This window comes from Tasmannia lanceolata, unplaced genomic scaffold (assembly GCF_043159265.1).
Source record: "Tasmannia lanceolata isolate RefF3 unplaced genomic scaffold, GAP_Taslan_0.1 ptg000008l, whole genome shotgun sequence".
NCBI lineage: Eukaryota > Viridiplantae > Streptophyta > Magnoliopsida > Canellales > Winteraceae > Tasmannia > Tasmannia lanceolata.
In genome coordinates this window covers 2,531,667-2,547,877 of record NW_027518685.1, presented here as the reverse complement: position 1 = coordinate 2,547,877, position 16,211 = coordinate 2,531,667, and the positions used below count along the sequence as shown (strand labels likewise).

The following is a 16,211-nucleotide window of genomic DNA, read 5'->3' as shown; positions in this document are numbered from 1 at the left end:
CTAGAGCCGGGTAGATTTCTTTCACCTTCTTCATGAAATTTTTCTAAAGGATTCATTTAGCCGACCTCAACTAGTTTGGGACAAAGGCTTTGTTGAGTTGAGTTGAGTTGAGTAGGATAGTTCCCTATTTGTGCTTATTTTAACATTTCCCAAAGTATCTTTTGCATATGCTTCCATATGTTTTCGTGATTTTACAAGATTTCCACCAAAACCAAAGCCGAAATTTAAAACCCTGGTTGTGATTGCTCTAGTGAGGATCAAAGTTTCGCTGCTCCTCTTGTCATGTTGGGTGTATTGACTCCCACCAGTGGCAATAGTGGAAAATAGGAGAGACTGACACTAGGTGAAGATTGAGGAGGGGACATTGGAGGCGTGTGAGGAGGAGCTCCTCCAAGGAATGGAGATGTCAGGAAAGATGGAATGAGACATAATTCATCCAACTCATACACAAATATCTCAACTATAGAAAGATCAAGATCACAAGCAAATTTGATGTGTTTGCAAATTGTGACTACAATATAAAAAGGGCCCAGATTGAACCCAAAATTCAAGCTTGAATCTTATTTCATATAATTCCTAATGAGTAAAACCATCAAAGAAGTCCAGTGTATCATAATTATAGAAGTTGATGCAACAATAGTAATTCTAGGTCTTCACCATCCCTAGTTTCATTTTCCTTGATATTGAGGGGAAGGAGGATGATAAACACTACAGGTGTGATGCTGTTAAAAAGCCTAATCACTACCGACCTTCTAATGTAGAAATTGTTACAACATTTTTAGAACATGCTTCTGCCTTCTCAGAAGAAGTTGCATCAGAGATGTTTCTTATAATGAAAGCAGGTTTTTTTAGGTATTGGAAGATTTGCATATTCACTAGCGAGCATAAGAACAACCGAAGACATGGTTGGTCTATCTCCTGCATTGTCTTGCACACACAAAAGTCCAACGTGAATACACTTCATTACCTCACTTGTATTGCATGCCTGTCTTAATGATGAATCTACCATATCCAACCCCTTCCCTTCCTTCCAGAGTTGCCATGCCTGAGATAATTTTCAATTTTGTTGATATAGAACAAGCGCATAAAATCACAAGAGGAGTTATATATATATATGTGTGTGTGTGTGTGTGTGTGTGCACTCGCGCGCGCGCACACACATATAGTTGTTTGGTACTTACATGTCCAAGAAGGGTCAAAGTGTTCTCGGAATGATAAAAACTAGTGTTCTTCTTTCCGACGACAATCTCAAGTAAAATCACCCCGAAGCTAAAGACATCGGACTTCACCGAGAAAAGCCCATGTGAAGCATATTCAGGAGACATGTAACCACTGCATTCCAACATGTAAAACAAAATTAGGCCCTTTGACATTGGATTAGATGCAACTGTTATGTATTCTAGATATCTTATATGGCTGAAACAATTATATTTTTCTATGCGTGGATTGAGTATATGATGCTTACTATGTTCCGACCACTCTATTAGTATTTTCTTGAGTCTGATTTCTTTCAAAGATCCTTGCCATCCCAAAGTCTGAAATTTTGGGGTTCATCTCCTCATCAAGAAGAATGTTGCTGGTTTTCAGATCCCTATGAATAATTTTCAGCCTAGAATCTTGATGAAGATAAAGAACTCCTCGAGCGATTCCCATAATGATGATGAATCGTTTATCCCAGTCCAACAACCCACGTTGATTTGTATCTGACGAATTAAGATGTCATGGTAAATATAAGCATCTAGTACCAATGCAAATTAAGATATGAATCTGAGTTTAATGGTAGATTTCTAGGTAAAGGAACACACCAAAGAGAAAGTAATTCAAGCTTTTGTTAGGCATGTATTCATATAGTAGCAACTTTTCATCTCCTGCAATGCAATAGCCTATAAGCCTAACTAGATTTTTGTGCTGAAGTTTGGCAATTAATGTAACCTCATTCTTGAACTCCACTTTGCCTTGTCCAGAACGCCTAGAAAGTCTTTTGACTGCTATCTCTTGTCCTCCTGCTAGCTTACCCTGTAAAGTTATGTCCTTTCATAAAGTGTAGGAAAATAGATTAAGGGGCTAGGATTATCTGGCATGTTGAGAATGGTTGCATACCCGGTAAATGTGTTGGCGGAAGTTGTTGGGCTGGTCTAGGCCACAAGATTTGGCCAAAGAATGAATAAAGAAGGGAGATGGTATTTTCACCTCCCTTGCAGTATGCATGCGCCCCCCTGATAACGTGATTTGACTTGGACAGTGGCCAACTTTAACGCTTTTTGACATCAAATCACGTTAAAAGGGGGGCGCATGCGTACTGCGGGGGGGTTGAAAATATCATCGCCCTAGAAGAAAATAAGAAACTCAAAGTTGGTCCAATTAGAAGGAAAAGGCTTGGTTATAACTTATAAGCATGATTACGGGCTGAATTTTCACCCCTAACCTTGTTTATCCTTGTTACTAAGGATTGCATTAGTCCCTACAGAAGAGGTGTTTGTGAAAATCATAAGGGCACTAAATACAAGGTTACCTTATATACAGGTCCAAACCCCCCTTGTCCAAGTTTATTTCGATCCGAGAAGTTCTCTGTAGCAGCTGCTATGCTTTCAAATTTAAAAGATGATACTTCTATATCTCTGTCTTGATCAAAGATGTCTTCTGTGTGTAGAAGTGATGCAATTTCCAAAATATTTTCCACGTTTCCTGTTTCAGAACAAGATATTAGAGGCCTTCTGTTATACAAAGATGTTTACTCATTTCACAACTTTATGAAATACCTTTTCTCTTATGGCGAATGAGATAGTGGACTATTATTCGAAGATGGAAAAAGAAGGGATTTTGTGCAAGTTAGATATGGAAAAAGCCTAGGACAGGGTGGATTGGAGCTGCTTAGACTACCTGATGGGGCGCATGGGTTTTGGTTTTAAATGGAGGGCTTGGATAAGGAGATGTATATCATCGGCGTGGTTCTCAGCATTAATTAATGGGTCACCAAAAGGGTTATTTAAGTCTTCCTGAGGATTGAGGCAAGGAGATCCTCTCTCTCTCCCTTCCTTTTTTTGTGGTGGTTGCAGAAACACTAAGTAGGCTTCTAGTTAAAGGGAAAGAAGATGGTCCGATACAAGGATTTGAGTTGGGCGATGGGCAACTAGAGGTCTTTCTCATCTTCAGTTTGCGGATGACACTCTTTTGTTTAGCTCTCTGGATCCCCTCGATGTGGCGAATCTAAAAGCAATAATAAGATGTTATGAATTGATCTCGGGTCAAAGAACCAACTTTCATAAATCACGGGTGTTTGGCATTAATCTTCAATCAGAGAGATTGAGACGATTGGCAGGGGATGTATCATGGATACTTTGCCTTCCACTCTTGGGTTACCTCTTGGAGTTGGCAAGTCTAAAATAGAAAGTTGGGAACAAATAATAGACAGAGTGGGGAAGAGACTCGACACATGGAAAAGGAACTCAGTGTCTAAGGGGGGAAAACTCACTAATTAGGTAGTCCTGGCCAATATCCCTATATCAGTTGTCGGTTTTCAAATGCCCCATGAGTATTATTCAAAGGATAGAGAAGATTCAGTGGCGCTTCCTTTGGGGAGCAGCCAACGATATAAAAGGAATTCCCCTTATCAGTTGGGAAGAAGTCTGCAAACCAACTAAGGCTGGCAGCTTGGGGATTAGAAGAATAAAGGAAACATATCAAGCCCTTTTAGGTAAGTGGCTAAGGAGATTCGGGGAAGAGGGTTCGCATTTACGGGTGAAGCTGATTGAAACGAAATACGGATCTTGTCAAAGTCATTGGGAAACAGAGGATAAGTTCAAGAAGCCAGGTAGAACTCTATGGAGGGACATGATGAGCTTTAAAGTAAAATTCAAGGAAGGGTAAGATTCAGAGTAAATGCAGGGGATAGGGTAAGATTTTGGTTGGACACCTGGTGTATTGATATCCCATTGAAGGAAGCTTTCCCGCAGTTGTTTGCACTAACATCGGTTAAGGATGTAATTGTAAAAAAATGTTTCTCTTGTTCAGATAATGGTAGTGTGGTCTCTGCCTTTTCACATGAATTTTTTTTTATAGAGAACTGGAATTGGTGGGAAGGTTGTTGCAAACATTGGAAAGATGCTACATCATGTTAGAGGGGAAAGATAAAAGAATTTGGGTCTGGAACTTAGGTGGGGACTTTTCGGTGAAATCTTTCTATCATCATCTTCTAACCTGCCCCGCCTCATCCATAGTAGCCAAAGTGTGGGACATTCAAGCACCGCCCAGGGTGTGCATTTTTGGATGGGCTGCAGTTCTTGAAATGATTCAAACTATTGATTTCCTAAGAGACAGAAATATATTGATCGTCGATCATTGTGCCATATGTATTGAGGCGGGTGAAACAACGGATTGTCTTCTTCTGCATTGTAAATTGGCTAGAGAAGTATGGGAAGACTATTAAGTAGATTTGGAATCTCATGGGTCTTTCCAGCAAAAACCTAGAAGTCTTGGAAAGTTGGGTGATGGCACCATGCAAAAGAAAAGGAAAAACATTGTGGCAAGTTTCCTTCCTAGCTACGATGTGGTTGTTAGGGAAAGAAATAAATGCTAGGACTTTCAAGGGCTCCTCTAAGGGAGCTCATTTTATCTTTAATAAAGTGATTACCTTAACCATATCGTGGGTGGAAGCATTGCCAGATTTCAGATTTGTATTAGCAAATGATTTTGGCATGGATGGAAAGTAATATGTGATGAAGATAGTAACCAACCTAAAGTAATTCAAGCATGGTCGCCTCCCTCTCAAGTGTCCCTAAAGTTGAACTTTGATGGATCAAGTATGGGGAATCCCAAACCCTCTAGCAATGGAGGTCTTCTGAGGAATGAAGAGGGGGAGGTGATTTGGGCATTTAGGGACCGATTGGGGTGGCAGATACAAATGAGGTGGAAGTAAGGGCCGTTCATCATGGGATAAAGCTGCTTCAGAATGTGAACCTAAATAAGGTGGTGGTCGAAGGGGACTCTCTAAATGTCACTAGATGGTTGAGAGGCTCAAAAAAGATACCTTGGAGGTTTGCTTCCTTATTTGATGAGATTCAGGACAAACTTGGTGTGGCAACCATAGCCTTTAGCCATGTTAGGCGATCAACAAATGGCGAGGCGGACATGTTAGCTAGAGGGGGTTTCCAGAGAGAGGTTCGAGTTCTTTGACTTCCTCCCTCCCTAGCTATTTTATTTTTGTACACTTCATCTTACTTGATTTGTATTCTTAGCTGTGTATTTCCAGGGTCCTTCTCAGTCTCTGTTTTCTTTTAATGAATCTTTTTACTATTAAAAAAAAAAAAAAAAAAATCAAATACCTTTACTCTTGACCGTCCTCCACAAACAATAGGCGAATATCATCAAGAAAAGAATACCTATAACAACCGCTGTTGTTATTATCGCCAATGGCGTCTTCTTATTATTGTTGCCTTCTGCATAGTAAAAAAGCATGTTTCATCAAGTCATAATTTAAAAGAAGATTGATCCAATGACAGGTGTAAATGCTAGTTAATTTTCACATTCTAATCACTATCATAAATGGATGATTCTGAATCATGCCCTATAGTTGTACCATCTAATTGAGCTCAGATGGAGCCTATTGGCGTACATGGAGCTATTTATTTGTTTCGTTGTCGTAAAAAGGTTAGTTCATGATTAGACAATCAAGTTTACTACAGGATATGATTCTCTCTGCATTAATATTTAAGTCATGCTCGGAAGAACTTCCTGGTTTAACCATTTTGGGTAAACTTCATATGCTCCTCAATGGATTAGGATGACTATAAAGTGCCATGTATACAGTAGGCTATATAAATTTTTCAGAAAGGGTAGAAGTGGCTAATTAAATGATTCTTTTTTATATTGGTACTTACTTGACGTGCAATTTATAGCCAATGGATCCCACCTAAAGTTCCGATTGCAGATGCATTTTCCCCTTCCAACCTTATCTTGTGAACAACTTGAATGTGGCCAAGCTACACAGTCCTTTGAAGTATTGCATAGTGGCTCTTGTGGAGGCTCCCATTCGATCTCGACCCCTTCCTGCCAATTTCTTGCAGGTTGGGATGAATTGACCTTAACGATGCTTGTGTAAGTAATGCAGTTATTGCTTGAAATTCCCAATGCATGTGATGTTGTCGATGAACCTCCAACAATATAACTGCAACACCTCTTCAAATCAAAACAAGTAGCTTCCTCTATGTACTTACGGCACACACTAGAAGAGCAATTGAAAGTTAATAGTTGTGTGGAACAATTGAGCAACAAAACAGTGTTACTATTGGTCAGGTTAAATGGTAGGCTATCGTTCAAATGTAAATCGTTACTTTGGAAACCCGGTTTCCAGCAAATACTTGTGTGATTCATTTGGATAACGAGTCTCCGAGTTTCTGGGTTGATGCTGGTGACTATATAAGAACCATTGAGCGCATTGAAGCGAAGCTTGCCAATGTTGATATCGCAATGGAAGCTGTTGTAGGCAGGATCCCCACAATCAGGTCCGGTGCTTAAAGGATAGGGGATGATATAGGTTCCACAATTTTGGCATCCTCTTCCTGTATTCTCTGCAAGAGGTTAATTTTAAGAATATTAGAAAAAAATAAAGAATTTTTTGAAATGATCTAGAGGGAATTATGTGTGATTGAAATTTATTCTTTTGTTTTATTAGAAAACTACAATCCTACACAAACAAGAATATCATTCTCAAACTATTCAAGAATGTAGTTTTGGTAAATGTGGTTTGGATATGAAAACTGGAAAAATAGAGGAATGCATGATAGTGGAGTTAGCTGGTCGCACACCTTTATAATTGTTATGAAATGTATACTGCATTTTCATTCTATGTGTGATGGGATTCACTGTGAATGGGATAAAGATCTCAGTGTTGGCTGAATTAATGAAACAGAAGATAGAGTTACCTTTCCACCCACAAATGACAGAAAAAACATGGCTCAAGGGAAATTGATACCCAAGTGCCTCTATGGATACCTCTAAAATAAAATTGCATATTATCTTATATGCAAGTACTTCTGAAGTTAAATTAAATATGCTTATTTGAAAATAATGTCCATTAGTTATGGAAAGGATATAGTCAATGACTTCCAGATACGCCTTAATGTCTCAGGTGCAAATAAGTTTAACTTATGAATTCACTTTTAAATTATAGGGGCCTGTCCTAAGTGAGAATAGGGGGCGGATATATCACTCCACTTTTTACTTTACGTTTTACAAAGGGAAGTGATGCCCCTTTTAACTCGAGACAACCCCCTCTTGTGTATTTATGAATTCTCTATATACATTATAAGGTGTTGTCCCAAGTAAAAATAGGAAGTGAATATATCATTTCACTCTCTCATCTCTCTCATCTCCTCTCTCTCTCTCTCTCTCTCTCTCTCTCTCTCCTCACTCCTCTCTCTCCTCTCCCCTCTCTCTTCTCATCTATTTAGACACTATGAACGGTCATTACACCCTCTGAACCACTACGAACCACTATTAGACCTCTGAACCACTCTTTAGACACTATGAACCACTATTAGACACTATGAACCACTCTTTATACCCTATGAACCACTATTAAACCCTCTAAACCACTGTGAACCACTAATTACACATCCGAACCACTATTTGGACACTATGAACCACTATTATACACTATGAACCACATTCTATGAACCACATTCGAAGGTAGACCGGTACGTTTTTGCAGATGATGTTGACATTACATCGTTAAGGCTCGTGTAATGTCAACATCATCTGCAAAAAAAAACGTAATGAGGGTACGTATGTAATGTCAACATCATCTGCAAAAACGAACGGTTGTTAAAAATAGGAAATTAATTTTTTCCCGTAATTGTCATAACTTTAACGTTATTTGTATTTTTTTCTTAATTGTCATAATTTAGTACATTTTCTTGGTAATTTTTCATTTTAAACTTTATAAATTCAGCTATTTTACTTTTTTTCTGTAATCATTACTTTTTTTTTCTTATTTGCTTTTGCTAGTGACATGTGCGAAACTTTATAACCACTTTATAACCCCGGCTCGATAAAGCTCGCGAGCGGCTTGCGAGCCTGGCCGAGCCTGACCGAGCCGAGCCGAGCCTGGTTCGAGCCCGAGCTGAGCCCGAGCCAAGCCTTTGAGCTTAACGAGCCGAGCCGACCGGCTCGTTTACACCCCTAGTGATGAAGACGTTGCTTGATTTTGGGCTAGCTCTTTTCATGCACTTCTCCATTCTTCTTCTCTTGGGCCACTATACCATATTGTTGTGTCATTTCTTTTCTCCAATTGATAAATTTTCGCTTGGCTAGCAAAAGTGAAGTACCTTTCTTTAGGGGTTGGTTACACATGTTTCCGCAGGGATGGGTATTAGAAGCAGGGGAACGGTCATCTCTTCCATTCTTTTCGCCTTCTTATTAATTGTCTCTTTACAAATCAATCTCACAATAGCTGCTGACTCCATCTCTCCAGGCCAATCTCTCTCTGGAAGTCAGACCATAACCTCTCAAGGTGGTCATTTTGAGTTGGGCTTCTTCACTCCAGGTACCTCTCGGAATTATTACATAGGTATCTGGTACAAAAAAATCTCAGAACAAACAGTAGTCTGGGTAGCAAACAGAGAAACACCTCTCCCTGACACTTCATCAGAACTAAGAATCTCAGCAGATGGAAACCTAGTCCTTGTCAACCAGTCTAATATTGCAATTTGGTCGACAAATTCGGCCTCTGGAACTAAAAATTCTACAGTTGCTGTGCTTCTTGACACCGGAAATCTTGTTTTGAGAGATGGGTCGAAATCCTCTGTCATAATTTGGCAGAGCTTTGATCACTTAACTCATACATGGTTACCCGGAGGATGGTTTGGAGTCAATAAAATTACTGGAGAAAGGCAAGTCCTTACTTCATGGAGGAACTCAGAAGATCCAGCTCCTGGGCCTTTTTCTCTTGAGATAGACTCCGGTGGAAGCAGTGAGTTTTTCATAATGCACAAGAGATCTACACGCTACTGGGGCAGCGGGGAATGGAATGGGCATATCTTCAGCGGAGTTCCCGAAATGAGATTAAACTTTCTCTACAATTTCAGTTTTACTGATAATGAAACGGTTAAGTATTTCACCTACTCTGTTTATGATCCTAACGTTACTTCAAGATTTGTGATGGATTTGTCAGGGCAAATCAAGCAATATATATGGTTGGAGAATATTAAACAGTGGAATTTAGTTTGGTCTCAACCAAGAGACCAATGTGATGTTTATTCTCTTTGTGGGCCTTTAGGTAGCTGCGCCCAGAGCTTGCCCGTTTGTACTTGTGCCCAAGGATTTGAGCCCAAGTCACCGAAAGACTGGACTTTGAGTGATTGGTCTGGAGGGTGTGTGAGGTCCGTGAGGAGAACCCCTTTTAATTGCCCAAATTGTGGCACTAACATCATCCCCTATCCCCTTAGCACTGAAAATGGGTGTGGTGATCCATCCTACAAAAGCATCCATTGCAATACATTGACGGGTCAGCTTCGCTTCTACACACTTGATGGATCTTTTTATGCAATTACCACTTTCAACCAAGAAACGAGGACATTTGTAATCCAACTGCAAGGCCCAAGTACGTGCCATACCACCACAAACAAAAACTTAGATCTAAACGGTAGCCTTCCTTTTTATGTGAGCAACCGAAACACAGTCTTGTTGCTAAATTGTTCAAGTCCCCAAAACACATCCACTTTGAATTGCTCTTCTTCTAGTCCTTGCAATAGATACATTCAGGAACGAATATCTTGCTTCGAATCAAAAAAGTGTTGCAGTTATGTCACTGGCGGTTTATCGTCATCCTCAAGATTTTCAATCGGAAAAACTAACAATCAATGTGATGCTTATACAAGCATTGTTAATGTGAACCCATTACTACCTCTAAGCAGTTGGCAGGAGGGAGTAGAGATCGGGTGGGAGGCCGCGCCTGAGCCAGTGTGTACTTCTTCAAATGATTGTGAGTATTGGCCAGAATCAACGTGCTTGCCAGATGCGTCAGTCGCGGGAAAGAGAAGGTGCTTCTGTAATGCAAAGTTCAAGTGGGATCCATCAATTGCAATATGCACATCTGGTGAGTAGAAACCAGAATTAGCATCAAGGGTGGTAGGCTTAGATGGCCAATATTATGGGTACTCAAAATTATTACTTTTGTGGCTAATTTTGAAGTACAATAATGACAAGGGCAGTGATAAATCGACTCCCCAAATGGATAAATTGACTCCCATGTGTCTATCTCTCTCCTCTTTCTCTCTCTAACCTAGAGGAGAGAGAAAGACACATGGGGAGTCGATTTATCAATTTGGGGAGTCGATTTATCACTCCCCTAATGACAATCTAAGTTATAAATTCCATTTCATTCTCCGTTTCGTTTTGGCGACTGGAACGGAGAGTTTTGGTGTTTCGTCCGTTTTGTTTGAAACTTTTCGTTTCGCTACGATGAGGGAATTTTTTTTAGTAGTTAAAAATATGAAAAAAAAAACAGAAATTGTTAAAAATTTAAGAAATAATTAACTGAACAAAATATGTAAAAGATCCAACATTCACTTAAAGGAAAGTCATTATCAGTTGAAATGCATGAGTTGACCAGTGTCTTGACTAGTGCCTGGCAAGATGAAAAAATTTTAGAGACCAAATTAACAGATTTTTTTTATTGGACTTTTGGGATTTAATAATGTTTGTCCATGATAGAATTTATGAATTTTTAAAATTGAAAAAATACCCCATTTTTTCGAATTTTGTACTTCAACTGTAAAGTTGACTTTTTATCCTTTTAGATTTAGGTCTTGAAACTATTTTTAATAGATCCAAATGGGGGGTATTCCCTTATTTACATGTATATTAAGTAAATGGAAGAAGAAAAAGGAAGAAGAAAATAGAAACAAGAGGAGGAAACAACAAGAGATTAAAAAACAAAAAAATTGGGGAATTTCGGACGAAACATGGCACTTTGCCCGTTTCGTCTGGAATTCCGGTCTCCACCCGGAACGGAAAATATGCCCAAACTGTTCCGGATTCCATATTGGAACCGGAATTCCGGTCCATTCCGGCCGGAACGAAATGGATTTTATAACTTAGATGACAATGCATTCTACATTACCATCTGATCATGGCTAGATGCTAGTGTTGAGTGCTTCCAACCACCTAAACAGCCCCATACCTGGTTGGCCCTAATTATCACCATCCGAGTCTCATCACGATAAAAAAAAGCATCGATAATATAATAAGTACATATTTATATTTACATAGATTTTATAGGTGGCCAAGCATGAAGCCCAATGTAGGTGGTACGGCAGAAGTACCACCCTTGATGTATGATCCCACATCAGTCTCTTAAAAAAATGGTCTGCTGCTGGATTGAATATCTAGGGCGGTTGTGCCTACACTAGGCTTCAATCTGGGACTCCATATAATTTCTCATATATACATATATTAAAGTCAGAAAAAGGCTGCTTTTGGGTTGCCGGAATCATGAATAGGAATAGCCATTTGAACGGGGGATGAATTGGGATATCACTTCTTGGTGTGGGAAAACTGATTCCGACATTCTCCCCTTTAAATTCCACCCCGGTGTTGTTATTTCTTTCCACCCCGATTCCATTCATTATTTTAACCAAACATTGGTGATATTTAATAATTTGTACTTTAACACCCCCTCAAGTGTAGAGCCTACACATGGCACATGTGGCCCCTCTTTTTGGGTTGGCCATTACATGTGGATTTTTAATATCAAGGAGTTCTGAACCCAGGCAATTTGCTCTCATACAATGTGAAACTACTACCAATTACTTGAAAAGCTTAGGCTGTTTTAGATGGCGTTATTTAATCTTTTATAATAACATATAGTATTACCAAGCACTAAAAAAAACAGAAAGAAAATGAACTTAAATATTGAAATGCTACTCTGTCTTTTCTTTTTTCTTTTTTTAATGGCATGAATTGCTACTCTGTATTTGTAACCATTGATGAAATGGGTTAGTTTTTCTTCAGATGGCATTAATAACAAGCGACAATTGGTTATGATAGTCACACTACCGATTGCAGCAGGGATTGTATTGGTGGCCGCATCCATCTATTGTTGGTGGCATATTGTCAAGAAGACAGGTAACTGAGTTGATATTATCCTACGAGTTTTTCTTTGGTGGAAGGTCGTTCAAGGTCCATAGGATGATCCCATCCCACTAACATGTCGAGGTTTCTTTACTGTGCCATCCATTTTGAACCTCCATAAATCGGGCGGCAAGGATCGCCATATGGATTGACGCCCAACAAAATGAATGGTTTAGATCATCGCACAAAAATGCATCATCAAAGATATATTGTGCCCCAAAAGTCTTCCCATTGGTAGCTTACTCTATTGTTGTTCATGTTTCTTTTTGTATCAGGTAACCGGAATAAAATGTTGAAAAGGCCGTTTTCTCATATTGGTGCAAGGACTCTTAATGTTCAGGAGTTTCTCCACGCAAATAACTTCAGAGAAGATGAGGAGGTAGGGCCAGATATACCTTTTTTCGATCTTGGAATCATAGCAGATGCTACAGAAAATTTCTCAGATTCAAATAAACTTGGGCAAGGGGGTTTTGGCCCTGTATACAAGGTAACATTCCGTGGCTTGAACCTCATATTTTCATAAAACTGAAACCCAATTAAGTGTCTCTACCACGACAAAGAAATTCTTTGGTGCCAATATTTTCAAGCATTCCTCAAATTAGTGAGGAGAGTGCAAACTCCATCCTCAATTTTCACTTGGGCCCTGTCTGTTATGGATTTTGAGAACCGATTGTGAGTCAAAACTGATTATTGAACTCAAATTAAATGTACATTTGAGTCGAACAATCAGGTTTGGACTCACAGTCGGTTCTCAAAATCCAAAACAGATAGGGCTTTGGATGGTTCACGACGATCCAGCTACAATCCTTGTATTTGCCCCAGCCTAAATCTTTTGTTCTTATAAAATATTCCAATGCATTTGATAAGTATATATATCTTTCAGGGTGAGCTACCAGAAGGGAAGATGATAGCTGTCAAACGACTTTCTAAGAGCTCTGGACAAGGCCTAGAAGAGTTCAAGAACGAGGTTATATTAATTGCCAAGCTTCAGCACAGGAATCTTGTTAGGCTTTTAGGTTATTGCATTCAAGGGGATGAAAAGTTGCTAATCTACGAATATATGCACAACAAAAGCTTGGACTCCTTCCTTTTTGGTATTTTTCTATAACAGAAAAAGCTACCTTCTACCTGGAATTCATATCCTCGCATTACACATTTACACTGTACAAGGACTTCGTGCATGTTTGGCTACCATGAAAAAAAATCTGCCCAAAGTAACCCCTTTTCAAGTAAGATTTTTTTAATAAAAAAAACCATGAAAAAGAACAACCATCTTAAAAAGCATTTTTAGCAACCATGAAAATTTATTCACGCATCCGCATCCATAGACCCCCTTGGCCAACACACACACTCAACCATCCTGATAAATCTCTCCATCTCAGCTCATCTCTCCCAAATGGCCCCACGAATATTCCATGGAATATTTTCATGATCATGTGTGTTTTTTTTCTTTAGGCTCTGTTTCTTTCGAGCTTAAAATGGACGTGAAACAAATTTTCTGCTCATTTTTTCAGCGGAAAAAATTTCACTGATTTTTTTCTCAAGAGAAAACACTTTCATATTTGTTCAGAGTAGCCAAACAAGCCAACATCTTATGCAAAAGAATTTTACTTTTATGTCCATTTCTATGCAAACTTGTGACAGATCGGTATCGATGCAAGTTGTTACAATGGGAAAGGCGCTTCATCATCATTCTGGAAATTGCTCGAGGGCTTCTTTATCTTCATCAAGATTCTAGGCTGAGAATTATTCATAGAGATTTGAAACCTAGCAACATTCTTCTAGACAAAGAGATGAATGCCAAAATTTCAGACTTTGGCATGGCAAGGATTTTCGGCGGAAATCAGACTGAAGCAAATACTAACAGAGTGGTTGGAACATAGTAAGCAAAACGTTACACCACCAATCTGTTCAGTATTATATTTTCCTCTTCAGCTATAATAAACATTTTAAATCACTAGATGAGGAAAAATTATGCAAAAATTAGCAACTATTATGTCAGATCATCTAACAACATGTGTTCACTGATGGAGTGCAGTGGCTATATGTCTCCCGAGTATGCCTCTCATGGGCTTTTCTCGGTGAAATCTGATGTCTTTAGTTTTGGGGTCATATTACTCGAGATCATTAGTGGAAAGAAGAACACCAGTTTTTATCATTCGGAGCACGCCTTGACCCTTCTAGCACATGTAAGTTTCAAGATACATTTCCCTACTATTGATTTTATCATAGGTCTCTTCTTTATAGACTACATTAATATGGGGGTAATTCAGGCATGGCAACTTTGGATTGAAGACAAGGGGTTGGATTTGATGGATACAGCACTAAGTGAAGCATGCAATACAAGTGAAGTGTTGAAGTGTATTCAAGTTGGGCTCTTGTGTGTACAAGAAGAGGCAACAGATAGACCAACCATGGCCTCTGTTGTTACCATGCTTGTTAGCGAAAATGCAAGCCTTCCGATGCCTAAAAAACCAGCTTTTGTTATGGGAAGTCTCCCTAATATGGAATCTTCTTCAAGTAGGTTATTAGCAAATTGCTCCCTAAACGAGGTAACAAATACTACTGTCCAAGGTAGATAGCTAGGAGACTACGTGCCTAAGGTTTCTGTAATTACAAAACATGTTTTTTTCTGTATGAAGTTGAAATGCATGGTCTACTTGTTTTGTAATGGGGCCCATTAAGTAATAGTCAAATTGACTCAGTGTATTAATGACACGCCTTGTTTGAAGCATTCCGTGAAAATCTATTTGGTTTTCAGCTAAGGCTAGCTCCGTTCCTTTCAACGTAAAAAAATTTGTTTAATGTTCTTTCGACGGAGTCTAATAGAAGATGAAAAATGCAATAAAGATGAAAAATCATGTGCAAGAATAAGAGGTTAATTTATTAAAATATAAACACACTTAACACTTTATATTGATATTTGCTCTAGTAAGTTCAGATAATGTTCTTTAAAAAGGATTAAAGGGAAAGTTACTTTGACGATCAATGGTAAAAAGCATTTCTTGTGAAACAAGACCATAGATCTCGCAGACATCATAAGAGGACCCGGATGGTTTTGGTCCCACAGCAAATGAATATCCCGAGCGTAAGTTTAGGAATGCTTTAAATAGAGATTTGCTTTATTGAATTCAAGTATTGTTCTTTGGCACTAATCACACCGGCAGATACTTTCAAGATCAATGGTAAAAAGCAATTTTGGATTTTTGAAGCATATATGTGAAATCATGACCATTGATCTCGTACGAGGCGACCAACATTGTCTTGGTCCCATCGGAGGTGTATACCATGATTAAGCTCAAGGACTACAAAAAAGAACAACTATGCTAATATTTCAGTCCGGATCAAAGGGACAACCAATTTTAGGATCCCACACGGGGACACATACTTTCAATCGAGACCATTTAACCTTGTGAATATCACAAGTGACTTCTTAATACCATACCGAATGGTAGACCGGCAAAAAGCTACCCGTGCCCGCGGGTCGACCCGACCCACCCGCAAATTTGTGGGCACCGGTCTGAGTTTTAGTGACCCGTCAAAACTAATCCGCGGGTGACCCAACCCGCAAAAACACGGGTCGGGTCGGGTCAACCCGCGGGCACCCGCAAGTCACTTGGCTTTTTAAAGGGTGGTGATTTTGTTATGCTAATCTAGTTAGATGGCTTTTTTTTCTAATGCAAAGGATGGTGATTTTGTCATGCTAATCTATTTTTCAAGGGTTTGATGCCTAAATAGGTTATGGCTGGCACCATAGAATATAAATAGGTTGTGGCTAGCACCATAGGTTGATCCCAACCCTCCGATTTGAATGTTAGAGGGTTGATCACTTGATCCTAACCCTCTATAGATCGGAGGGTTAGGATCAACCTATTGAAATGATTTTTGGGGCACAACCTATTTAGGCTGTGGGCCATCTAATGGACGGTTTGGATCATCCCACGGTGCCGGCCATACCCCCCTCATCAAAATCCAGTGATAATATTTTCCAAAAAAAACTACTGTTTGAATTTGCGGGTGACCCGCGGGTTGACCCGGCCCACCCGCAGGCCGCGCGGTTCACCAAAATTCTGACCCGCAAA

General features: G+C 39.3%; 1 protein-coding gene and 1 pseudogene across 2 annotated transcripts in view; one reads left to right on the top strand and one right to left on the bottom strand.

Moving 5' to 3' along the window:
• Nucleotides 1-608: 608 nt before the first annotated feature.
• LOC143885617 (G-type lectin S-receptor-like serine/threonine-protein kinase At4g03230) lies at nt 609-8,349 on the bottom strand (annotated as a pseudogene). Its single transcript, XR_013253512.1, has 8 exons — nt 8,325-8,349; nt 5,877-6,566; nt 5,322-5,435; nt 2,513-2,685; nt 1,806-2,016; nt 1,466-1,703; nt 1,182-1,332; nt 609-1,045 (listed from the first exon to the last, which is right to left on the bottom strand). The product of XR_013253512.1 is annotated as a G-type lectin S-receptor-like serine/threonine-protein kinase At4g03230 (transcript).
• LOC143885616 (uncharacterized) overlaps nt 6,106-16,211 on the top strand; it is a 34,018-nt gene continuing 23,912 nt past the window's right edge. The window contains exons 1-7 of the mRNA XM_077389813.1: nt 6,106-10,093; nt 12,010-12,123; nt 12,405-12,616; nt 13,013-13,223; nt 13,774-14,011; nt 14,168-14,318; nt 14,403-14,710. Coding sequence (XP_077245928.1) covers nt 8,362-10,093; nt 12,010-12,123; nt 12,405-12,616; nt 13,013-13,223; nt 13,774-14,011; nt 14,168-14,318; nt 14,403-14,710 — 2,966 coding nt within the window. The 5' untranslated portion in view covers nt 6,106-8,361. The remainder of the gene's footprint in view (nt 10,094-12,009; nt 12,124-12,404; nt 12,617-13,012; nt 13,224-13,773; nt 14,012-14,167; nt 14,319-14,402; nt 14,711-16,211) is intronic.